This window comes from Candida parapsilosis, contig 006139, assembly GCF_000182765.1.
Source record: "Candida parapsilosis strain CDC317 annotated contig 006139".
Taxonomy (NCBI): domain Eukaryota; kingdom Fungi; phylum Ascomycota; class Pichiomycetes; order Serinales; family Debaryomycetaceae; genus Lodderomyces; species Lodderomyces parapsilosis.
In genome coordinates, this window is record NW_023503282.1 from 450,677 (window position 1) to 474,773 (window position 24,097).

The window sequence follows — 24,097 nt, forward strand, 5'->3', positions numbered from 1 at the left end:
CAGATAGTACTATTCATTTATAGCTCTACAAAGCAATCACTGGAAAGTAAGTTTAAACTCTTTATCCTGATGCTTAACTTTATACAAGAACCCAGTAATTATATCATTCTCCTTCGCCTGTAATCCCAAGAAATGGTTCTTGACTTGATTGGCAAATTCGCCTTTACTTATTCTGTGATCCATTCCCATACCGGCTTTCTGTAGCCGCCTAGCTTGACTTCTTTTGCTGAATGTTTTCTTTCCAATTTCACTATTCAAGATGTCAGAATTTAACGACTCGGGTCGTGGAAGGTTGATATTGTAGCGATCCTTATATCTAAGTAGCGTAGCTTCATCCATTCTTTCAAAATCAAGGGGATCAATCTTGGGCTTATCTTTTGGTCCATTTGCATTGATGTGTTTTTGTAAATAGGCCTGCTGTTGTTGTAAAGTTTGTTGATTTCTAGCCTTTTGTGAAGTCCTACTTGAAGATGTTTGTGGTCCATCCCTGTCTCTGTTATAATGACGTGACGATGGAGTTTCCGATTCTGAAGCTGATTCTTTGTGATTTCTACCTGCCATTATGTTTTAATGGATATACAAAATGGCTTTACGAGGAAGAGTTGTTCGGCATGAGATAGAAAAGTTTAGGATAATGATTTTCTTGTGTATAGAGAGTTTTTGCGCTACCTGAGTTTATCCACCACTAAATTCATAAGTTCCAACTCAATCACACGTATAGCAGAGACAACAAACAAAGCGGTTTCGGTCTTTATTTTGCTTAGTGAGGTCACGCGTAGCCTCAAAGGAGTCCAAAACGTATTCTGATTTAAGGTGCAGATAGGTATTTTTTAATATGAAGTTTGATTCACAACTAGAAGGGAAAAGATTCCTGTTACACCAAAGAATTCAACAAAGAGCTCTGTCCACTACCATATATACAACAGACAACTGGTACAGCTGATGCGTCTACGTGTTTGAGAGTGGGTGAGTGTGCCTACATTGCCTAATAGCCTCACATGTTCTCATGTTACACAAAAAGGCTCATTTCCATTTGCCATTTCATTTTTTTCTGTGATAGGTCTTGCAAGATTTCAGCTCCAAAGGCTAACAACCATAACTACTCAACAAAACAGTTGATCCAAATAATGTCAGGAGCGTCTGATTTTCTAAGTAAAGGTATCGATTTAGTGCAAAAGGCGATAGACGCTGATACTGCAACTAGATACGAGGAGGCCTACAAGTTATACTACAATGGTCTTGATTACTTGATGTTGGCCATCAAGTATGAAAAGAACCCCAAGTCGAAAGAGCTTGTTAAATCAAAATTTACAGAGTATTTAACTCGAGCAGAACAGTTGAAAGACCACCTCGAGAAACAACAAAACAAATCCAACTCAGCTGAAAACTCCACTAATGGCTCAACAAAGGCAAAGAAGTCCGGAAGCGGAGATGATGATGATGACGCGGATACAAAGAAATTAAGAGGTGCTCTCGCAGGAGCAATCTTGTCTGAAAAACCAAATGTCAAATGGTCAGATATTGCTGGACTTGAAGGAGCAAAAGAAGCGTTGAAAGAGGCGGTAATCTTACCTGTGAAATTCCCTCAGCTATTCGTGGGCAATAGGAAACCGACATCCGGTATTCTTTTATATGGACCACCAGGTACAGGTAAATCGTACTTGGCTAAAGCAGTTGCTACGGAAGCAAACTCGACATTTTTCAGTGTTTCTTCATCAGATTTAGTTTCAAAGTGGATGGGTGAATCGGAAAGACTTGTAAAACAATTGTTTACCATGGCTAGGGAGAACAAGCCGTCCATTATATTCATTGATGAGGTTGATGCTTTGTGTGGACCAAGAGGAGAGGGTGAGAGTGAAGCTTCAAGAAGAATCAAAACAGAATTGTTGGTGCAAATGAATGGTGTGGGAAATGATTCACAGGGTGTATTGGTGTTGGGCGCCACAAACATTCCTTGGCAATTGGATGCTGCAATTAGAAGAAGATTCGAAAGAAGAATTTACATTCCGTTACCTGACGTTGAAGCAAGATCGAGAATGTTTGAGATCAACATTGGTGAAGTCCCATGTGAATGTTCTCCTCATGATTATAGAACTTTAGCTGAAATGACGGATGGTTATTCTGGGCATGATATTGCTGTGGTTGTACGAGATGCTTTGATGCAACCCATCAGAAAGATTCAACAAGCGACTCATTTCAAACCTGTAATGGATGATGACGACAAGGAAAAATTAACACCTTGCTCGCCTGGCGATGCTGATGCAAAAGAAATGAGCTGGATGGAAATAGAAACCGATCAATTGAAGGAGCCAGCCTTAACGATAAAAGATTTTATTAAATCAATCAAAAGCAATAGGCCTACCGTCAATGAGTCTGATATAGCAAACCATGTCAAATTCACTGAAGATTTTGGTCAAGAGGGTAACTGAGAGACATCGTCATGATTGTTTATAAAAGTTCAATTCTATATTGTGTATAATACAAGAGCGAAATAGATACAATTTTCAATTTACCTTTGACTGAAACGACTACTACCAGATCGAGTTGGGGATCGTGATCTACTCCTCTTCAACTTATCAGCAAACAAATCCTCGTCGTCATCAATCACCGGCTCACGCGATCTGGTTCTTCCCTGTTTGAGTTTGTCTGCAAACAAATCCTCCTCTTCTTCTTTCTCAGCATTTGCTTTCACTTCAAAATCTCTCCTTTTATGTCTATGTGGTGGGCGAGGTCTGCGTGTTCTCTCAGGTTCTCCATGAATTAGGTAGTACCGTGAATATTGCGATGCGTTCCTTACTTTTCGATCCAGTTGAAATGATTGCCTAATACGTAACTCGATTGAAGATTCGTCCTCCATCATACCCTCTTGTTGATCATCTTTTGACTTTTCCTTCAATCCCAACCGATTGGACAAGCTTTGACTGCTGCGAAAAGCTACTATTGGATTGTAATCTTTTGCACGACGTTCTTGAATTGCCTCTGTTATAAAGGACGGATCATCCTCATTGATGTCTATCGGATCACCGCACAATTGTCTAAGTGCTCTTAACTTATCATGATTTGTTTTAAAAACTATATTAACGTTGGAATCGTCAATCCACTCAACACGAAATGTCACTTGTTCCTCAAAGGGGATCTGGTTGTATTCTATTGTATCAAGCTCTTCGTTATGTGATGTTGTGTAGTTGAGATAGTAATCAACATATGACTTGATTTCTTCGGTGGATAGATTGTCCACCCCATTCAATCTCAATGCCTCTGGTCTTAACTTTTGAGTACTGCCATTATATCCCACTTCTATGGCAAGCTCTTCAAGATTGGCTTCATTTGCCTTCTCGTCTTCTAAAGTCTTTACTATGAACCCTCCGTATGGGGCAACTTCTGGTTCAGTCATTGGCTTCCCGGTCTGACTTCAAAAAGATGGAAGTTTGATTTTTTTTTTTCTGACAACTGGTGGGTGAACGTCAACCAACGCTACAGAATCGAATAGGTATTTGGACGCCTATAAAGAACTATTAACTTGTCAATACCTCACCCAGCTCAGACGAGATTGACATCCATAACTATTGTACCTTTATCCCTCCATTTCAGCCTCCTTCAACTCTACCTTTGCGACTTCAATTTCACCACTAGCACCCACTTCACCATTGTTGCTCTTGTCCGCTTCCTCAACACTTGCTGATTTCTCAGTTACCGGTACTTTATTATTCTCAGTTCCTTCATTCTTGTACTCTCTTATAAACAACACGTTGTTACACCTTATGAATATGCTTCCAATCTCTTCTTCACGAAATTTGTCTTCACTATCGTATATAATCTCAAACGTGTTATCTAGCTGTAAATTGAGGTAATTGTCAGTTGACATCAATTGCCCTCTGTATTCTGTCTTGTTCCATTTTAGTCTAACGACTACCTCCTGCCCTATTAGTGATTTTATGAAGGGCTTTGGGTTGATTGGTTGAAACTAGAATATGTTAGTACAGCACTGTGTCCTGGAATCTGTGTTGATACATACGCTGGACATTGTGTAAATCAGTAGATTTCTCGTACACCTTGATTCACTTTCTGTTGATGGATTTTGATTTTCATACTAATGTTTTTTTTTTTTCAGCTTCAGTTGACACGTCCACCAACAAGACTAAAACATGGGTAAATTACTTCAAGTGTTCATCATAGGAGGGTTAATACGGTTTCTACTACCAACGTTCATTCCCTCAATAACTACCACCCTTTCTTCAACAGTTGAGTTGAATACACCCATAACCTCGTTCAAGTCATTGCTCGAGGCGATATATTTTTGGAATCACGATATAGATTTGTATGACGGAGGAGTGAATCATCATCCACCATTATTGGTAATAATGGCATCCTGGATTAGTTTTTTGCCACCGTCGTACGTTTGGTTCAATTTGGCGTACACGGTTATGGATTTATCAATAGCTTGGAAGATAGTACAACTCAACAAGTGGTACAACAATTCGCGTAGCAAAATCGTTGGATCACAGATCACTGGATTCAACAATGATTTGGTTGCGTGTTTTTACTTGTTCAACCCATTAATCATTTTGACAAACTTGAGTCATTCTACAGTTGTGTTTACATGGTATTTTATTGTTGAGAGCTTGACTCAAATTGTACAAAAGAGGAATATTGTACGATCAATGATTGCATTTGCAGTGGCAACATACCTTTCATTTAATGCATTGTATCTTTTTCCTTCGGTGTTGGGGTTGGCTCTCAAAACATTTTCAACAACCACGACAAAGTTGTTACGTGCCAGCTTGGCGGTTTACTTTGGTTCATTGCTTCTTTTGGGGTTAGCTTCGTTTGCATTTACGTCGTCGTGGAAATTTGTAGATAATTGCTACTTGGCTGTCATATATTTCAAGAAAATAACACCAAATGTTGGTTTATGGTGGTATTTATTTACTGAGATGTTTGAATTCTTCACGCCATTTTATCTTGGGATGTTTAATCTATACTCATTTTCGTTCATATTACCAATTGCAATGAGATTATTTGAATCAAATGCTACTCCTGAATTGGGTGATTCATTCTTGGCCGTGTTGTTATCATTGCTATGGATCTCATTCACAAAACCATACCCAACAATCGGTGATTTGGGCTTTGCGTTATCAATATTACCCATTTTCAAGGGCACAGTATTGCCGTATTGCAAATTGATTTATGTTTCCAGTTTGACTTTGGTGACATCGCTTATCTTGTCTCCTATTTTTTACTATTGTTGGATTGTTTTGGGTAACGGTAATGCAAATTTCTTTTATAGTATCAACTTGATATGGGGTGGTGTACATATACTCATTTTGATGGACTTATTATGGGCCAAGCTCATTGTTGATTACGGTGTTGAAAATGACATCTGCAAGAAGGAGCTCGAACAACTTAGCTTAGCACAGATATAGTTAATAGAGTATGTTGTGGTGGCAATTTGTATCTTGGAACTGACTCGTGTTGGACATTCAGAGTGTTACCTATATATTTTGAGTCACATGACTTTCTCATGTGCCAATCAACGACTGAGAATTTATAATTTTTTTTTTTTTTTGGTTCTTCTTCACTTTTGAAAAAAAAGTAGAAAGCTCTGTTCTGAACAAAGGTCCACCAGCGACGATTTTCCATAAGCATATAACATAAACTAGACCCCCACATGTTGTCCCGTACTGCCGTTCGTGCTTACAGCTCCGTACCAAATGGTATCAAGATTTCAACAAAGGAGTCCGTCAATGGCTTGACCAAACTTCATGTCGTTGTTTCAAATGCAGGTGCCAAAGACGGTAAATTTGGTACATCACATTTATTATCGAAATTTGCATTCTTAAACAACGGTGCCAAGTCAGCATTGCGTTTTACTAGAGAATCTGAATTATTGGGTGGACACTTTAAAGGACATGTCAGAAGAGATGCTTTGGTTTTGAAAACTAAATTTTTAAAACAAGACTTGCCATACTATGTTGAAGCTTTAGGAAATGTTCTTTCAAACACCCAATTCACTCCACATGAATTCGAAGAAGTTGTTTTACCATCTGCTCTTGCCGAAGCTAGAGCTGCGCAATCGAACTCACATTTCACTGGATTGGAAAAATTGCACGAAATCACATTCAGAAGAGGTTTGGGTAACCCATTGTATTACAGCGAATCCACTCCTATTGAGGTTGAAGAATTGGCACAATTTGCTCAAGATAATTTTACAGGAGAAAACATTCAAATAGTGGCCCAAGGTGCTGATGAAGCCGATTTGACTAAATTTGTCGAAGAATCTGCATTCTGTTACTTGCCAAAAGGTTCAAAAGCACAAGCTGCTACACCAGAATTCCACAAGAACGCCGAAGCCAGAATACCAGCTACTGGAAAATCCACAGCTTTGATTGGTTTCCCAGTCAAGCCAGCTGATTTCGGTAGATACGAAGTGTTGTCAGCCGCCATTGGTACCTCTACTTTACCAACATCTGTTGCTCCATTGTTTAAGATTCCAGGTGCCACTTCACACTTGTACAAATACAAAGATGCTGGTTTATTTGTCATTTCAGTTTCTGGTAAGGCTAGTGATGTTGCTCAAGGTATCAGACAAGCCAAGAAGGTTGCTGAATCAGTTACTTCAAGTGATTTGAGCAAAGCTGTTAAATCTGCTGAATTGTCTATTGCTTTACAATCAAAGGTTGCGCACCCATTAGAATTTAAACCAACTGCAGCTGATGCTCCTGTCAAGGACTTTAATTACGTCGCCGTTGGTGATTTGAATGTTTTGCCATTCGCTTCGGAGTTATAGAAGAGTTGGTAGTTAATGTATAAACAAATATGGATAATGTATTCATGTATATTTAATGTAAGGGAAGCTAGTACGTACCGCGTGGTGTGTTGTCGGCTCTATAGCTAATAACTTTACATAGTGCAACCCTCAAGCTTTCTAATCAATGTACGCTGACATCCATTTCGATGCTAGAAATACCTTTTTACCATCTATTGTTTCCAGAACGAATCCCTTTACCAGTTCGTCAAATGTAGAGCGTGATAGGCGATTCCCATCACCCGTTCGCACTGAGCAACAAGCATCTTTTAAGTCGTCAAGATCAATTTGCAACTCATCCTTGAAGGATTTGTAGTTTCCCTTTGCCAGGAAGACTTGCAAAGCCTCATATATCGACGATCTATCTTCAATCAACAGAAACTCTTTGGCAAGAATATTCAGAAACTGTGTAAATGATATACCCTTGTCGGAATAATTGACATTATCAATGGTAAACATGGTTTCAATTTCAGATTCTGAGGGTTGTTTAAGCCCTAGGTTAGAGTACATCTTTTTCAAATCTTCTTTAGTGATTAGAGAGTCCTTTGATTCGCCATCCAATAAAGCAAAAGCATTCCTTATTTGTTGTCGTTGTGAGTTGGATAAAGCATTGAGGTGCAGCATACTGCGTGTGTGTGTGTGTGTGTGTGTGTGTGGTGGAGGAAAGGACTGGATCCGCATTGTTTACAATTTTTTAAGTGCACGCGTTTTAAACTTTTTTGATCCTAACCCATTGGTCATGGAAACCTTGTATAATCAACCAGTTGTGGTAGACAATGGATCAGGTAATCTCAAGGCGGGGTTTGCTGGGGATGATAAGCCACGTACATATGCATCGGCAGTGGTGGGCAGACCGAAATACCAAAAACTTATGGCGGGTTCCTTGTTAGCTTCATCTACAGGAATAGATTCATCAGATGGTGATATATTTATTGGTGATTCGGCTCAAAACAATAGGGGTTTATTAAAACTCACTTACCCAATGGAGCACGGAATTGTGACAAATTGGTCGGATATGGAGAAACTTTGGTATCATATGTTTACACAAGAGCTTAAAATTCAGCCCGAGGAGCACCCTCTACTACTCACTGAAGCACCATTGAATCCAAGATCGAATAGAGATGCAATGTGTCAGGTTATGTTTGAGCAATTTAATGTTCCCTGTGTTTATATATCCATTCAAGCAGTATTGGCGTTGTATGCCTCGGGGAGGACAACCGGGGTAGTTGTTGACAGTGGTGATGGTGTAAGTCATGTTGTACCTGTGTATGAAGGGTTTGCCTTACCAAGCTCTATCAAGCGAATGGATATTGCTGGAAGGGATATCACAACAAACTTGTCATTCAATATTAGGCAAATGTCAGGAGTTGCATTGCAAAGTAGTTCAGAATTGGAGATTGTACGGCTAATAAAAGAGCAATGTTGTTTCATATCGAAGGAGCCAGAAAAGGATGAGAAACTGTACGGTGCTTTGTATGCAAGGAGAACGAAGGCCAGAAATGAATTGTTTACAACTTATACTTTACCCGATGGACATGAACTACATCTCGGAGCTGAGAAATTTCGAGCGCCAGAGATCCTATTTAATCCACAGATTATTGGTGACGAGAGTCCAGGGTTGCATGAGCTTATCTCGTTGGCAGTTGATAAAACCGATTTAGATTTAAGGCCCCAGTTGTATCAAAATCTCTTACTATCAGGGGGGAACACTTTGTTAAAGAACTTTGGTGATCGATTATTGAAGGAATTGAAAAGTATGCAAACCCCCCAATCCAGCGAGTCCACTTCCATTTGGAACAAGTCCAAGATTGATGAGCTGTATAGCACTAAAATGAAGGTTAAAATTTATGCTCCACCTGAACGAAAATATTCAACGTGGATTGGAGGTTCGATACTAGCAGGTTTGTCTACATTCAAGAAAATGTGGGTAACTTTAGAGGAATACAGGGACGACCCCGATGTGGTTCATAAGAAATGTTTATAGATGATGATCCATGACGTTTATATGCAGTAATATCTGTCACCAAAATCTCCCAAACCAGGAACAATGTACTTGTCTTCATCAAGCTTCTCATCTATTCCTCCAGTGATGATTGTGACTTCAGGGTACTTGTCATGGAACGCTTTTATCCCCTCAGGTGCTGCCAACAAGTTCAAAAAGAATATTCTTTCCATCTTGACTCCTCTCGCAAGCAACACTTCCACTGCCATCATTGCTGAGCCACCAGTTGCCAACATTGGATCTAACAAAAACACAAAACGTTCACTAATGTCTTCTGGCAATTTTTCGTAAAACAATTTAGGCAAAGCAGTCTCTTCATCTCGTTGAATCAAAATTTTGCCTATTCTCACCGATCTACAGCAATCTCTTAAACCCATTTCCATGGATTCACCAGCTCTAACAATGGAAACACCGCAGATTTTGCCCAAGAATTTAGTCCCCTTGTATTTATGACCTCCATGGCATTCAATAATGCATTCTTCCACTGGTAGTTGATTCAACCCTTCTTCAACTAAAAGACGAATAATACGATCAGAATAGAATACAAAGTCGCCTCTTTTGGTACTTTGATCACGAATGATACTGTAAAGGCCAATTAGTTGATTTGTTTGTGGAAGCAAGATCACGTTCTTGTCTACTTGTTCGGGGACAGACATTTGGTGGGTTGAAGGATGAGCTACTGATAAGAGATGATGGAAGTTGAGAATTGAAAAAATAATTAAAAAGCGAGCCCAAAGATGCGATATTGGAGACAAAGCACGGCATAAAAAGTAGCTCTACACTGAGGGTGTACTTAACATGCAGATTACACTATAATGCATTTCCTATAGATTGCTAAACTCTTATTGTTCTGATACAAACGGGTTATCGATTATCTCACTACCTTTCACTGGCGAAATCGTTAAAAGACTTGTGCATCTGACCACAACCAATCCAAGATCTCTGGTTTTATCAAGGTATTTACCTTCATTCTCTGGGTCTTTTTAATTGAGCTGTTAGTATACGTCATCGCATTGGAACATCGTCTTCTTACATACCTCTAAATTGTTCTTTCACATCTTCCAAAACCAAATTCATCAATTGATCATACCCTTTAAGAACACCTGTTACTTGTCGTCCACCAACAAATCTCACTCTAATCTCTTCGTTTTTGTACTTGTTTAAATCTAGTATAGCCTCCCTTTTTGGTCCTTCGGTTCTTGGCCTATCATTGTTTTGGTTTCTTCTCCTATTCTGCTTTTGGTTCTGTTTCTTGTTCTCACTCTTTCATTGCGTTAGTATTCATTATGAAGGCGTCATGGCGAATCACTTTAGTTGAACATACGTTTTCAGGCATGTCGTTGGCTGGGTGCTTCTTTACTACATTTTCCAACTTTGCTTAATATTTTTTTTTTCCAATGCTTTATTTTTGGTAGCTGTTTACAGAACTCAATCAATGGTGACATAGATCAAGCGCAATATAATGTAAACGATCATTATGCTGATGTTGTGTATTTACAAAGCTATGTATTGATTCGATTATATACATCTGTGACCCTGACCCCTTCACCGTCTTTGGCTGAAAGTGGACATAGTCCCCAAGCTCCCCCTTCACTCAATAGATATTCTTCATCCACATCTGTCTTCTCTTTTCTCTATCCAACACATACATAGGTACACTGGCTTTGTCTTCTGGTTTGTTCAGTTTGGGCAAGTCGCTTCTAAGAAAGTACACTAGTTTTGATAATTCAATGTCAAACTTCTTGCTGAGCTCTTTGAGATTCCAACGTTCGGGATCTTCGTTTCTCAATTGTTTGATTTGATCAACAACTTCTTTTGTCACAGTGTATTCTCTCTCATGTGGTGCTTTGAATGCTCTTATTACCGGCATGTCAGCAACAACATCTTCAGAAAGTCGATACTGTTTCGCGAGCTCTCGCCTAGGGTCGTTTGGTGGAAGGAATATGTATGGGGTTTGCATTGATGGGTTTATTATAGCAGCAGGTGGATTGTGTACTAGCCCGTCTATTGGCTTGGGTTTGAAATTGAATGCTGATCTTTTGGGGTTGTATTTACCTCGGGGCACAGCTTGATATGGTATTTCCTTGGATGCGTGATGCACCTTGCGTATTGACAGTCTTATCATGTTGTATAGTAGAGTAGGTTATTACCTACAGTCGGGTATTATAGTTCAGTTAATTGGTACTGTCACCCTGAAAAAGTTTTTCATCGATTTGATAATTTTTTTTTTTTCTTCCATTATGATGTTTTCGTCGTGTGCAACAAGACAATAGACAACATGTGAGAAACAGGCTTTTTGCAGCCACGTTTAGACGATTAAAGCGCGATGTGTGAAACTTCGCCAAACTATTTTTAAGATGGTTCGGCTTTCTATTATTTAAAAGAAATCGTAGAATTTTTATCTAATACGGGAATTATGAGTACTGCACTTCACTACCTCAATTCAAGCCCGTTAAAGCACTACGCCTCTTTGCCCAATGCTTTACATTTAGCTTTTTTGCCTTCTTCTACAATGAACCAGTGGGATTCGTGTATAAAGAGACCAACATAAACAGCAGCAATCTTGTGGATCTTCATCAACTACCGAGAAAGTGAATTGTATTACTGTTGCGACTACACAGCAATAGAGCGTGATGAGAAGGTGCTTCTTTAGGTAACACAAGCCTACATATCACGACTTATGTGCCTTTCATGCATAGGGCTTTAGTGTGTTTGTACCTGAATTGTCAAACTCGCAACCTCACTTTTGAATGATATATGAAATCATATCGACTTTGTTCATTTGCTGGGATGCCTTTGCTATTGAAAGGGGTCAAAACTTTGGTGATTAGTGTATGCATAACGGATAGGGTTGATGTCGAATAGACATTTCCAAATGTATATCTACATAAAATGACAATGTCTGTAATGGTCTGATCGAGCTTATGGATGAGGCAATCACCGGGCCAATCTACTACGAGAGACCGCGATATATTTAATTCATTATTTTGAGGGTTATTGCAACAATCTACGGAGGTGTTGAAGGGCGCCATTCTATGAAGTTCAGGAAAAAGAAAATGTTGCTGGTTGATGTGTATCAAGGGATGAGCATGAACGCTCGTTTAAAAGGATATTGTTATTGATCTAGTAATAGATGTGCCTTACTTTGCAACTTTCGTATCTTCTATATATCCGCTTCAAATTCAGTATTGAATATAGTGTAGGCACTGTAGTGCCTGTCTTCCATCTTGTGCCGAGTACGTCAAATGGAGACAGAAGGATAGGATTACACAAAAATTCGTGAACTTCCATTACAGGTGATGTTAGCGACAAAACAAAGCAAAGAGGGAAAAAAAAAGTAGACTAATAATGGTTGGAGGATAGGGGCTCAAGTAAGTTTGTAATTTTCAAGCGCAATATACGCACCTTCTGGACTTCAAGAACTCAAGCTGTTTAAACATGACAAGTTAAGGTCCCTTGCTATCTCGAATCAAACGTGTTCGGAGGATGACGCACGAGCTATATGAGAATTATGTTCCCGGTACCCTAATAGTAGTATCAATTGGTGGAAGGAATCCCAAAGAAATGTTTTAAATATCTTGCATTTGCATAACATCAGAGTTCTTAGTCCTTATTTCTCATTTGGGACAGTTGGATTTCATATGATCAGTTGGACTGACAAATATTTAACAGATTTCAGACACGGCATTACTTTTAATTCTACAAGAAATGTCGAAGTCAAACTTAGACGGTGGTACACGAAGACTGAATTGCGCACCATGAATAAGTTTCTTGGTGATGGAATTGTTGAAACAGGAAAATGTTGATATTCTGTAACTTCAAAACTGATTCACTTAGTTTATACTAAAGAAGGAATTTGAGATTGGACTTAATTGGCTTTTCACTGGAGTGACAAGGAAGACCCGGATTGTGCTCTTTGATTCCCTCAAGGGATATTTGAATATAAAAAGGACATGGGGTCTCCTTTGGAATGCAACCGAGAAGAGAGAGGCTTTAAATGAAGGAAAAGAAGTGTTAGTTTTAGTTTTTAATTCTAGTTGAGTCTAGCTAGTTGCCTACGATACACCTTCGGCCAGTCAAACCCATCTTAAGCTTACACTACGTTAACAATTAGCATCCCCACGTACCTTAGATAATTATCTGCCACCTTACATTTACTTGGGTGTACAACTAATCTTCATAAAATCCTTTGTAGTGTAATGGCTATCACGGTTCGCTTTCACCGAGCAGATCGGGGTTCGATTCCCCGCAAGGGAGCTTTCTTTTTTTTTTCATTTTGTCTTTCATTGAGATTAATCCGAGCTGACTTTTTAGCTCAATAAGATATCAAAGCCATTCTCTGTATCATACGTGACACAGATATATTGCACCATTTATTTTACTGTGGATTAGATGCTCGTGGTTTTTTCAATTAATTTAGTTGCAAATGTGTGTAGAAAAAAAAAAACAAGTTGAAATCTTTTTCAATAAGGGTCGTTGAGGAATATGATTACAATGATTGCGATTGGGGCGTAGGTAGACAGCGACAACTAAGGATTTCAATCGAATAACTTTGTACGTTTCAGTTATTGTTGGTGAGAAGTTGCATATACGTGAGCGACTTTCACTTTGAGACAATCAAATTCGACGCATAAAGCAACTATACCTCGTCACCCACTCTCTCTTATACAAGTGAAAGCTTGTTGAGAGAAGCTCGGTCACTCGTGGAGCCTTGAAATTCGTCCAGAAAGAGGACCACTTCAATGGCCTAGATTTACAAAACAATTTTTGATCCCAAGTACACACATACATACACACAACAATCACAAAACACAAACCTTGTAACATGCATATATTCCCTTATGTTTCAATTAATTAACGCCTAGTAAACTGATAAGAGAATGCAGAGACAATTTTAGTGTATTGCGATATTTACTATATAGCATTTTTTAGATTGTGAAATTGAAAAAGAGCCATCAGCCCGAAGTCGGTTCAGTTAACGGAAAGGCTTAATCTACATTCAAACGGAATGAAAGAAGTGAGATGGGGTGTCAGAACCCTTTTTTTTTTCTTTTCTTTTCATCGTTTGAATGTGAAATTTATTTTTACTATTTGCAAGATTGCACAAAAATTGTGTAATTAATTACATTAACAAATCTTACGTCTACACGTCATGATTGAAAATTAACCCTTCTTGCTTAAAATTATACGAAAGCAGTTAAATTATACATTATCACAACACAAACCCAATCACAATTCCAAACGGCACATTTTTTTTAGGCTTTTTTTCTTTAGGCTCTATTGTCTTTTACAGGCTCAACAAATGATTTGAATTAGACGAGCAGGAAAACGAACCAATAAGTGGACCTCGTTACAACAACAATAAACGAAACTATAGTTTTCGCCTAAGGGGGGGGTGTTTATTCTAGATATGCTTTTGTCGGCACCTCCTTCCCTTCTCCTATTACAAGCTTCCATTGTTTCACATTCGCTATGTCAAGAACAATGCAATCCCTTTTGGTTCATTAAGAAACAATTGTGGGTGTACAATCGGATCCATTTTTAGGATATTTCAAGGATATATATATATATATGTATTCACGGCGATTTTTTTCATAATTTTTCACAGACCACGTTTTCAATTGGAAAATGCCACACGCTTTGTTGTACCTGAATTTAGTATTGTATGCGAAGCCGAATTAGACACCAAGACGGATTAATTTTTCACAGGAGTACACAAAAGAGCCAGGAACCGAGTTTTTTGGATTATTTTTAACAAGATGTCTGCATATTTATACATTGCCCTTGCACAAGATGAAAGAATAAAGAAACAGAAGAGGGCTGAAGCCAAGAATAAAATGAATGGGGGAGATATGTTTATGGCAACATCATCATTACCATCAAGATCATCAAAATCATCAAAATCATCATCAGGGGGATCAAGGTCAAGATCATCGTCATTCACCACAGCAAACTCCATCCATTCAGATCCAACAAAATCAAAATTGAATCGTACTACAAGCAGATCAACTACTGATAGCGGAGGTACTTTCCAACTGTCCCAATCGAGTAGATCTGGAAGTAGCACAATCAAGGGAACGTCACCGTCACTACCTGGTGTAATAATTCGTGATGGCAAGAAATGGGTATATGACTCAACATTGGACAAATATGTACCCATGGAGAAAACACCATACCAAGTGTCCAAATTGGGATATCTTCGCAATCTCACGACAATATCATCCATGGACAGCCATGAATTGAATTTGCAATTGAATCAATCAGTAGTGCAAGATTTGTCTAATTTGGAGATGTTGAGGTATAGTTATTTCGAAGCCTTTGAATACGATGGGAACAAAGTTGACGGGGGAGATGTAGTCACGGGTACACCTACGACAAAAAGAAAGGGACAGAAGAAGAGAACGAGAAGTAGTTCTGTCATTTCAACAATCGTTGCTGCTACAACGTCGTCTACAGCACAAGAAGAAGAAAAAGAAGATAAAGACGAAGAAAGAAAAAATGGCAAAGTTGATGGTGAATCCCTACACAATAAAGACTCCAATGACATAAATAACATGCGTTCATTACTTTCAAGTGATCAATTTTGGAACACTTGTTACCAAGATTTGAAATTCGAGAGTATGGCCGAGGCTAACGACATTTATGATAAACTACCACCAATCAACATGGCCATGTCTTTTTACATTGAGTTTATTGATTACCTACTCATCAATCTACATATTCTCAAACCAAGCTTAGAAGAGATTAGAAATTCAATCGAGTACAATCAATTGGCCAAACAGTACTATCTATATTTCAATAACCATAATTTCCATCATCTACATTCGATGCAACAAACATTTGGGGGAAAAGAAGTTAATGATAAATTGATCGAGACTATAATTATCAATTTTGATGGCGTGAAAAAGATGCACCAATTGGACTCACACTTGGTTGCAATTTGGATACGATTTTTACATTTTGTTGCAAAAATCATGTCAATTCTACCAGACTCTACAAAAGCACCACCGAAATCGTCAAATTTGGAATACACTCAGCAACCAAATCCACCATTTGCAAAGAAATCGTCACAACAGCCACAACAGCCACAACAGCCACAACAGCCACAACAGCCACAACAGCCACAACAGCAACAACAGTTGAGACAAGCTCTGGTGGACTCACGCACTTCTTCGCTAATGTCACAAATGAGCAAACGAGATGGATCAGTATGGACAATGGATACAATTGCATCTTCGATTGGTGAAATTGAGTCAATAAATACTGGTGGATCTTCTACTACTAAGCTACCGCCATTATCAGAGATTGATGTGAATGCCCCCTCATCAAAGTTGAAAGTCACTTCAAGTTGTAGTGACGTCATGGACAAGACGAAAAAGAAGAAAAAGTCATTTTTCAGTAAGTTCAGGGGTAAGTAGGACAGAGTTCACGCAGGTAGCACATTCTACGGAAGTACTTTAGTTGTATATCTGAGTAGCTTTTTTCCTGGGTATATAGAAACATGGAGAAGGCTTGCCCTTTACTACAGAGAGAAAGAATTCAATTTGTTGTGTATTATTAAGAAGGAAAAGTTAAATGGGCCCAAACTTTGTTTTTGTAAGCTTGTGGAGTGTTCTACTGACGAGGTAAGCCTTTGTAGAAACAAGGGGTGCAAGAATTCGCTTTACAACATATCCACTTTGTCCTCTTGTTGGGCATATTACAACTTTATTGTGACAATTTTGTGTGCCTTATGATTTTCTTGTCTTTGTGATATTGTTTACAATTTGTCTATTTTTGGAATTGTATGTAAAAAAGACAATTACTTTACCAAATTGAGCTATTTGGTAAACATATATCAACTTGTCAAGAAACAGGCTACTCTAAGCAGATGCAACATCATAGCAATTGCAATCCTGAGGGGGGGTAAATTGACAGAGAGCTTTTGCTTCTGATGAAAAGCATATGGCTAAGTAATACCATTTTTAGACAACAGGGCAATATTCAAAAAGTTTCGTTAGAGAATGACTTAGAAATCACTAATTTGCTCTTCCTGGATTTTCCTTTGCATTGCAAAATGCTTATGCTCATGATGTCACATACCACATAACAAAGGCATGTGCATGTGGATTTACACTTTTTTTCTTTTTTAGTATGGGGATCTCCTGTTTTAACTTTTCTTCCCCCTGAAAAGTCTTGGAAGAAGGAGAAGAAGAAGAAGAAGAAGAAAACCGACTAAAACTCAAAATCTAAATATATCACACATTAAATCATTCCGTATACACACGCACTCCACGCCCCACCCCTCCCCCTTTCGAGCTAAAGAAGGTCGAATGATCAAAAGTCTAAAACCAAATGACCTCTCCTGGGCTACCTCTGTGAAGTCCATGTCCCATTAAACCTAGTAGAAGAAATAATTATAGGCGAGGGTTCGGCACACAAAAACATGAGGAGAAGCGAATTCTCGAGCGAGAGGAAAAAGGACGGAATAGATGGAAACAGATAAAGGAAAGCGAAAGGTAAAAGGCTTTAATCATCGTAGGCTAAAACAGTAGTGTAGGTGTAGGTGTAGTTTAGGTTGTAGATTGTGTGTTTGTGATCTGTTGCTTAATGGTTAGGAGTGAAATTTTCACTTGCTATACACAAAACTATAGGAACAATAGAGTCACGTGAAATACTTATTGTGTTGACTCTTGAGCCATGTGCGTGTAGATGTGTACAAAAGTACACAAACAGAAAAGAAGTCTAATTGTTATAGCAAAACGCACACACACACACATACATACATTATATATATATATATATATATACAAACATAAACATAAACATAAAAATATAATAACAATCCCTTTTTGGTAATAGATGTCAAATAACAAACAACACTCAATGTGTCAACGGTTCAGATGCTTCATCGATTGCTATTGATGTTTAAACAGAGGAGAAGGATAGATGATAGGTTTTTGTGTACATCGCAATCATAGTGTCGTATAGAGTGTATGGTGTGTACGGTGCGTACGGTGTGTATGGGTTGTTGAATGCTAAGTAAGTTTTTGGTTGTTGTTGTAGTGTATGTTGTGCTAAAAATACTCTGCTCTTTATTTTTCGTAATCAACAACAACAACAACAACAACAACCAAATACATAAACTGTGGTTGTACCATATTACACAAAACTACACATTGTCCTTTTTTTTTTTTTTTTTTGTTTTTTTCTTCTTTCGATGATGAACATCACTTGCAGAAAACTTCTTACTATATATATATACATATATATATGTATGATTGATGTTGAAATCCAGTATATATATATCCTTGTCTTCTCTACATTTCTTCTGTTCAAGTTTATATAACAACACACATACCACAATTTCGATACCCAATACACGTTTCATAATTGAAACAGACATTTTAGAATCATTACATTTATCTTGTTGCACTCTTTTATCCAGGTGCATTAGTTTATAACAACCCCCGCCCCCCCCACCTCCCCTAGCGTCAAATACACACAACTACACATAATGATACCCAATCCTACATCTGATCCAAACTTGATCAAAGAACACCAATTCTATGACTCATCCTCATCGTCGCATTCCTTAGCATCTACATCTCCTACTGCCAACACTATCAACTCCGATTCAATCATATCGGTCATTCAAAGAGTAATAACATTTGATACTGATGACATATTGTCCATGGATAATTTTCTAAGGTTGGTTGTCATATCATCGATGCTAATGCTTTTATACAGTTTTTTTTCCAGTTGGTTAAGAAGGAGAAGAAGTTTTGAGAAATTGAGAGAAAAGGCAAAACCAAGCAACATGGTATAACAGAGGGAGTATTGAACTGAGGGGGTATCATATCACTTTCTTCCACAATCTTTACACATTTATCCTCAGTATTTTCCATTTTCCATTAGGCTGAGAGCTCCCACTATATTTCAATTATTCGCTCCTTTCATAGATTACACCGCACACCACCACACCACCACACCACCACACCACATCAAACTTTCTTTACAATACACTATGCATACACTTTACACTAGATGCAACACGCTTTCGGTTTTGGTTTCCTACATTTTCTTTTCATTCGGCCATTTATATAAATCTTTAATAAATTATTAATTATTAGTATAAAACTAGTATACTTCCACTTGTTTTGCCCTTTATCTACAAAGTGTTAGTAACTATCGACATTTCAACATCCCATACATTCCAATCAAACCAAATATAGCTTGGGAATATAGTTAACAAATGCCACAAACAATGTGCATCAATTAATCTTTTCCATGGTTTAAAATCATTAATTTCAAGATATAATCCACATAATAATATAACGTTGTTGAATATAGGAATATACGGAATCCAATGCGACGAATTAGCCAAACTCAATCTCTTATGCCTAGATCTCAATCTTGTGATTTTGTGGTTGTGTAGATGCAACTTTTGTAAAATATTTGTCTCATATGGAACCAACGTAATGGTGTTGCTAACCAAATTGATATTCTTATTATAGATTCGTCCAATTGCAAATGAATGTAGAAACCACAAGATCATGGCCGATAACCCCAATACAACATTGATGTTCATGTTATAAGTGTAATCCCAGTCCATAAATAGCCGAACTAGATGATAAATATACAATGCGATTAAACTCAACTGCCACAACTTCAACACCAGTTTGAAACGTAGCTTGTATAACTTGAAATATCGAACGACTATAACATTCAAATTGCACAATATTATCGCAAATGCCCCAAAGTAATCAAGTACTTCAGTTAAAGCAGTATCACGAAAATGGAAAATTGAACTAAAACACCATCCAATGCATGAAACAACGAGTAAAACCAAACTCTGCCAATTTAATATTTGAGATTCCACCACAGTTGTATTTATCGAAGCACTATTTTGTTTTTGTTTTGGCAATTTTTTAAATTCTCGATAAATCACTCGAAAACTTTGATAATTAACATACAAATTCCCCAAACTAAACATTGTTGACCAAAACTCTTGTACCCCCAACACAGTCTTGAATGGCCATTTGCCATAAAACTGAACCACTGGTAGATTTAACCTCTCTATTTCGTCAGTAATTGTTTGCTGACAATAGTAATTGCAGTTGGAAGTGCACGACCATCCAACCACAGTATATTCAGATGGTAAGTTTGCACAATGACATGTTGCTAAACAATATTGGAACGCGGGGAGTTCATCACCGATCGAGGCTTGTGCTAGGGTAACGCATAGTGAAAGAAGTGTCACAATGACTAGCGCTTGGTTTGAGCGGTGGCGGTGATTATTTCGTCGTGGTTTAGATTGAAAGCAAAGTATCATTTGTGTGTAGATGTATCATCAAGGTAGTTGCAATTGTAGATGAGTGTGATAATATAAATCCAGTGGGTGGGGGAGGGGGGGGAGGAAGGGAAGTTCAAAGTACGTATCTCGTATGCTTGACTAGTCTCAAATTTGAGGTATTTACCCCTGACAAGATCTTGAAGAAAAAGTAAAAGATTTCTTGGACAGGGGTCCCCTTTCTGTTATTTTAATTTTTTTGTTGTTTGCGCCGCCTGTGTGTTGTTGTTTTGGTACCTTACGTTTTTTTTTTTCTTGGGTGGTGTTGCATTTCCGTAAAGTTTTTTTTTTTTTTTTTTTTTTTTTTTCCTGTTGATAAAGCTAAAATTAGATTACGCATATCCAACAGCGAACCACAGCCGTACATCACAAGATTCTACAACTACAACTTCACTTGCCACTATTGAAAGCTCACTATTTATTCTATAATACTTTATATATATAAACAACACTGCTGCTATAATGTCTATTCCCTTTGAAGTGCCTCAGTAGTCCTCTTTATCCTTCGATTACCCTCCACATAAACATACCCTACTGTTAATCCACCAATGAGAAGTGTAACCCCCACCAACATCAAATTCACAGGCATTGGATCCATATGAAACACAGTGTGCGTCAATTCATCTAAATAACTTTGTCCATAGTTGAACACACCACTAATTGTCATGATTAATCCATAAACAGTGCCAAATGTCTCAAATCCATATACCTTGGCACATAAATCAGATATAACTGTATAAAACATTGGTCGGTAACCAACAAATAAACAAACACCAATGATTGCCAACGAATAGTTTGCGAAAAAACCCAAAACACTAATGAGCACCGAAATTGACAATAGTGTAGATACAACAAACAGTGACGAGTAATTGTCAAGTAGTACACCAATCAAGGGCACACAAACAATTCCACCCAAGGGTAGGGCCACATCGAAAAACCTATTGAGCTTGGTGGCTAGCTCATAGGAACGGAAAATGTATTGGTATTGACTAGCAATTGTAGCGACAAAATAATTAATCTTCAACATTTGAATGGTACTGAATAAACAAATCAACAAGAACCAGTATGTTTTAATCTGGTATTGTGCTGTGTATCCATGAAGTATTCCAACTATTGGATCACCACTATGTTTAATTAAGTAAGCTTCTTCTTCATAAGGGTGTTTCAACGCATCACCAATTGAATCTCTTCTGCGGGGTGTGTCTCCTGACAATAATGCAGATTCTTCATTGACTTCTGAAGTTACCACACTGTTCTCATTCCTCACTTCTCCCCCATCTACCAATTTCACAATTTCAGTACTTGTTTGGTATGACTCATTAGGCATCACTGTCAACTGAGCAACGGTTATGAATACCGGGACTATCAAATACACCTGGAAAAAAGTATCCAACTTGAATTCTCCGCCCAATTTATCATAGGCAATTTGATAGAGCAAAAATACAGCACTAGACGCATCAAAGGCACCAGTCAACATTGCCAATATTGTTCCACTACGTTCTGGAAATGAGTTTGAAAGTTGAAACGATGAAATAAAAGTAAATGGCCCCCCTAATGCCAAGAGGCTATACCCCATTAAGTATGGATCAAACCAGGACCACAACGGTGACGATTGAATTTGTTTTGCGTAGATAAATACAAAACTGGCCAAGTATAAGAACCCAGCACCAATTAACCCACATACTTTAGGTCCAAACTTGTCCAAAATACGGCCAATGAGCAATGCCGAAACATTGGTGACAACTGCGGCAACGGTGAACATCTTGTTCAATTTCAAATCTTGTGGTGTACATTTGGCAACAATTTCATTTTCTGCCACAGAGTAGATTGTGGACTCCGGGTGTAAGTCGCATAGTGATTCATAAACGTGCTCTTTGATCAAGATTGGTTTCAACGCAGCAAATCCAAATATTGGACCACCGCATAACAAGCACCACACAATGGCACATACGCATTGTGTTAGCCTTTTTGAAAAAGGTGTATCTGTGGCGAGCATTTTGTCGGAGTTGTTGTGGTGAAATAACTGTGAAGAGCAGAATAGTCTGTTGAAATATATATTTTCGGATTAAATTAGAAAAAAACGTGCGCAATCAGATAAGACCCTATTGATATTAAAGATATTAAATTGAAAGCTACGTAACTGCATAATCTAAAAATATTTACACACTTTTCTTATCTACACTGGTTTGTTCAATGTTGGTATCACTACCATACGTGGTTTGATTGTCAACGTAAATTGGCTCTTCTTCAGGTCTTTCTAATACCGTAAATGGTGTACCCAGTATCTTTGAATACACATACACAGCACCGATTCTAACTGCAGCTGCAATCCATGAGAAAACAATACCACCAACTGGAGCAATCACAAACGCACCAAATGGACCCCAATCTTCTGGATTATAAAGACCGTTCCAGATTAATAGTAATTTCCCACCTTCTTTTGCACTGTGGTAGTAAACAGTACCAAATACAAACACCCCAAGTAAAGCACCCAATCCTCCACACATAACGTCAAATCCTCTCATCCACCAAAAGTACCTGTTACTCAAACCGAGAAATACGGCGGGGATAACAGCGGCACTGGCCAAATCAGCAATCAAATATATTTGCAAAATATTGTCAGCAACTTTTACTGCTAAAACCACAATTGGAAAAATCATTATAACTACCAAAAGACGGGCCCAATTGGTGTGAAGTTTATTTCTGAAAACATCATTCGATATTGTTGAAACAAATGCTGATTGTAACGAATCAAATGTACACGTCGACAAAACAATGCAAAAAATCAATACAAATGCAACCAACCAACGAGGCATATGTGACAACAAGACAAAGAATGCATTGTAGCCTTCGTCATCACCAACTTGCAAATCCTCTGACCAAACAGCAAGGAAACCGGTAGTTCCAACCAACGACGTGATTACAAAAGCAACAAAGGCAGCAATTGAGCAACCAATCCACAAGTCTTTATCGGTCTTACTAGCAAATGTTCTCAACCAAAATCCAGACATGAAACAGTCATTAGTCACAATGGCCACAAACAAAATGTAAACCAATTGCCAACCCAACTTATTCGCTTTTAATAGTCCCGAGGGACCAACTTTTGATGTATCAATGTCGATGTATGACCCCATCCCACAAGCACAAATAATAATCAAGATCAAAACGCAAGCACCTTGAAAATTATCGGTGATAAAACTGACTCTAAATCCACCAAAAAATGTATAGATTGTAGTCACTGCACATTCAACAATAACAGCACCCAATGCATTTAACCCAGTCAAAGCTTCAATGGCACTTCTAATTGCTGATAATTCTCCAATCATAAACAAAAACATTGTCAAACAAGTGAAAAATGATAAATACAATGCTGTAATCATTCCAAATCTATGCCTTACCCACTCGGTTAAAATGAAACCATCGGGACATTTTTTTCTAATGATGGGTCCAAATATGGCAAATCCGAGAATGGGGATTGCCCCGCAAAGTGTGTACACAAGTAACCCATGTAATCCAGCAATGTTTGCAATTTGGGCATATGTTGAAATGATACCAACACCCATAGCTAGTACCAAGTTAGTATTGACAAATTGAAATGGGACAAAGTGGGTGGTGGTAGTGCAGTCTTATTCAAAGGGTCGGCATCTTTCCGCCACCACCCCACTTTGCTTTGTTATTTTCAAGAAAGGAGAAACTAAGATCCTCACGCAAGTGTCAACTTGATCGAGTTCGAACGGTTTTGCTCTCAATCTTCATTGCTGAAGATACCCGCTCATAGTTTTTCCGTTTCAGTGTGGTGGAGATAGTCGTCCTCCACAATGGTTTGTGTGTCCAACCTTTGCTTTTCGATTTTTAGATTAGGATTCCTCAGTGCTATTCTCATTCTTTCTGTGTGATGTGGTTCTCTTTCACATACCTGAAGCAATAAAGTTCAAAGCCAATGGAATACCTCTTTGAG

At 38.2% G+C, this 24,097-nt stretch overlaps 16 protein-coding genes and 1 non-coding gene across 17 annotated transcripts; 7 read left to right on the forward strand and 10 right to left on the reverse strand. All coding sequences in view use genetic code 12, as the record gives it.

Annotated features, from left to right (window-relative positions):
- Positions 1-36: 36 nt before the first annotated feature.
- Positions 37-561, reverse strand: CPAR2_501950 (uncharacterized protein; the record flags this gene model as incomplete). The annotated part of the gene is made up of 1 exon (XM_036810615.1): positions 37-561. One exon carries the CDS (start codon positions 559-561, stop codon positions 37-39), a length of 525 nt encoding a protein of 174 aa, XP_036667134.1.
- A 566-nt stretch (positions 562-1,127) lies between these two features.
- Positions 1,128-2,429, forward strand: VPS4 (AAA family ATPase; the record flags this gene model as incomplete). Its single annotated transcript, XM_036810616.1, has 1 exon — positions 1,128-2,429. The coding sequence occupies one exon, from the start codon at positions 1,128-1,130 to the stop codon at positions 2,427-2,429; it is 1,302 nt and encodes a 433-aa protein (XP_036667135.1).
- An 80-nt stretch (positions 2,430-2,509) lies between these two features.
- On the reverse strand, positions 2,510-3,394 carry CPAR2_501970 (uncharacterized protein; the record flags this gene model as incomplete). Its single annotated transcript, XM_036810617.1, has 1 exon — positions 2,510-3,394. The coding sequence occupies one exon, from the start codon at positions 3,392-3,394 to the stop codon at positions 2,510-2,512; it is 885 nt and encodes a 294-aa protein (XP_036667136.1).
- Positions 3,395-3,574: 180 nt separating this feature from the next.
- On the reverse strand, positions 3,575-4,024 carry CPAR2_501980 (mRNA splicing protein; the record flags this gene model as incomplete). The annotated part of the gene is made up of 2 exons (XM_036810618.1): positions 3,575-3,964; positions 4,016-4,024. The coding sequence occupies 2 exons, from the start codon at positions 4,022-4,024 to the stop codon at positions 3,575-3,577; spliced, it is 399 nt and encodes a 132-aa protein (XP_036667137.1).
- Positions 4,025-4,145: 121 nt separating this feature from the next.
- Positions 4,146-5,423, forward strand: CPAR2_501990 (GPI-anchor transamidase subunit; the record flags this gene model as incomplete). The annotated part of the gene is made up of 1 exon (XM_036810619.1): positions 4,146-5,423. The coding sequence occupies one exon, from the start codon at positions 4,146-4,148 to the stop codon at positions 5,421-5,423; it is 1,278 nt and encodes a 425-aa protein (XP_036667138.1).
- A 245-nt stretch (positions 5,424-5,668) lies between these two features.
- QCR2 (ubiquinol--cytochrome-c reductase subunit 2) lies at positions 5,669-6,787 on the forward strand (the record flags this gene model as incomplete). Its single annotated transcript, XM_036810620.1, has 1 exon — positions 5,669-6,787. One exon carries the CDS (start codon positions 5,669-5,671, stop codon positions 6,785-6,787), a length of 1,119 nt encoding a protein of 372 aa, XP_036667139.1.
- Positions 6,788-6,925: 138 nt separating this feature from the next.
- On the reverse strand, positions 6,926-7,429 carry CPAR2_502010 (uncharacterized protein; the record flags this gene model as incomplete). The annotated part of the gene is made up of 1 exon (XM_036810621.1): positions 6,926-7,429. One exon carries the CDS (start codon positions 7,427-7,429, stop codon positions 6,926-6,928), a length of 504 nt encoding a protein of 167 aa, XP_036667140.1.
- Positions 7,430-7,544: 115 nt separating this feature from the next.
- ARP1 (actin-related protein 1) lies at positions 7,545-8,789 on the forward strand (the record flags this gene model as incomplete). The annotated part of the gene is made up of 1 exon (XM_036810622.1): positions 7,545-8,789. One exon carries the CDS (start codon positions 7,545-7,547, stop codon positions 8,787-8,789), a length of 1,245 nt encoding a protein of 414 aa, XP_036667141.1.
- Positions 8,790-8,806: 17 nt separating this feature from the next.
- On the reverse strand, positions 8,807-9,463 carry FUR1 (uracil phosphoribosyltransferase; the record flags this gene model as incomplete). Its single annotated transcript, XM_036810624.1, has 1 exon — positions 8,807-9,463. One exon carries the CDS (start codon positions 9,461-9,463, stop codon positions 8,807-8,809), a length of 657 nt encoding a protein of 218 aa, XP_036667142.1.
- A 186-nt stretch (positions 9,464-9,649) lies between these two features.
- Positions 9,650-10,143, reverse strand: CPAR2_502040 (Sm-like protein; the record flags this gene model as incomplete). The annotated part of the gene is made up of 3 exons (XM_036810625.1): positions 9,650-9,786; positions 9,845-10,070; positions 10,132-10,143. The coding sequence occupies 3 exons, from the start codon at positions 10,141-10,143 to the stop codon at positions 9,650-9,652; spliced, it is 375 nt and encodes a 124-aa protein (XP_036667143.1).
- Positions 10,144-10,401: 258 nt separating this feature from the next.
- Positions 10,402-10,932, reverse strand: CPAR2_502050 (mitochondrial 54S ribosomal protein mL58; the record flags this gene model as incomplete). The annotated part of the gene is made up of 1 exon (XM_036810626.1): positions 10,402-10,932. The coding sequence occupies one exon, from the start codon at positions 10,930-10,932 to the stop codon at positions 10,402-10,404; it is 531 nt and encodes a 176-aa protein (XP_036667144.1).
- Positions 10,933-12,992: 2,060 nt separating this feature from the next.
- Positions 12,993-13,064, forward strand: CPAR2_t_cp_Glu(UUC)_85. Its single transcript has one exon. It is a non-coding gene; the product is annotated as a tRNA-Glu (tRNA).
- Positions 13,065-14,566: 1,502 nt separating this feature from the next.
- CPAR2_502060 (uncharacterized protein) lies at positions 14,567-16,225 on the forward strand (the record flags this gene model as incomplete). The annotated part of the gene is made up of 1 exon (XM_036810627.1): positions 14,567-16,225. One exon carries the CDS (start codon positions 14,567-14,569, stop codon positions 16,223-16,225), a length of 1,659 nt encoding a protein of 552 aa, XP_036667145.1.
- Positions 16,226-18,303: 2,078 nt separating this feature from the next.
- Positions 18,304-18,615, forward strand: CPAR2_502070 (uncharacterized protein; the record flags this gene model as incomplete). Its single annotated transcript, XM_036810628.1, has 1 exon — positions 18,304-18,615. The coding sequence occupies one exon, from the start codon at positions 18,304-18,306 to the stop codon at positions 18,613-18,615; it is 312 nt and encodes a 103-aa protein (XP_036667146.1).
- Positions 18,616-18,957: 342 nt separating this feature from the next.
- CPAR2_502080 (uncharacterized protein) lies at positions 18,958-20,121 on the reverse strand (the record flags this gene model as incomplete). Its single annotated transcript, XM_036810629.1, has 1 exon — positions 18,958-20,121. One exon carries the CDS (start codon positions 20,119-20,121, stop codon positions 18,958-18,960), a length of 1,164 nt encoding a protein of 387 aa, XP_036667147.1.
- Positions 20,122-20,605: 484 nt separating this feature from the next.
- CPAR2_502090 (uncharacterized protein) lies at positions 20,606-22,135 on the reverse strand (the record flags this gene model as incomplete). Its single annotated transcript, XM_036810630.1, has 1 exon — positions 20,606-22,135. One exon carries the CDS (start codon positions 22,133-22,135, stop codon positions 20,606-20,608), a length of 1,530 nt encoding a protein of 509 aa, XP_036667148.1.
- A 163-nt stretch (positions 22,136-22,298) lies between these two features.
- CPAR2_502100 (uncharacterized protein) lies at positions 22,299-23,702 on the reverse strand (the record flags this gene model as incomplete). Its single annotated transcript, XM_036810631.1, has 1 exon — positions 22,299-23,702. One exon carries the CDS (start codon positions 23,700-23,702, stop codon positions 22,299-22,301), a length of 1,404 nt encoding a protein of 467 aa, XP_036667149.1.
- Between the last annotated feature and the right edge of the window lie 395 nt (positions 23,703-24,097).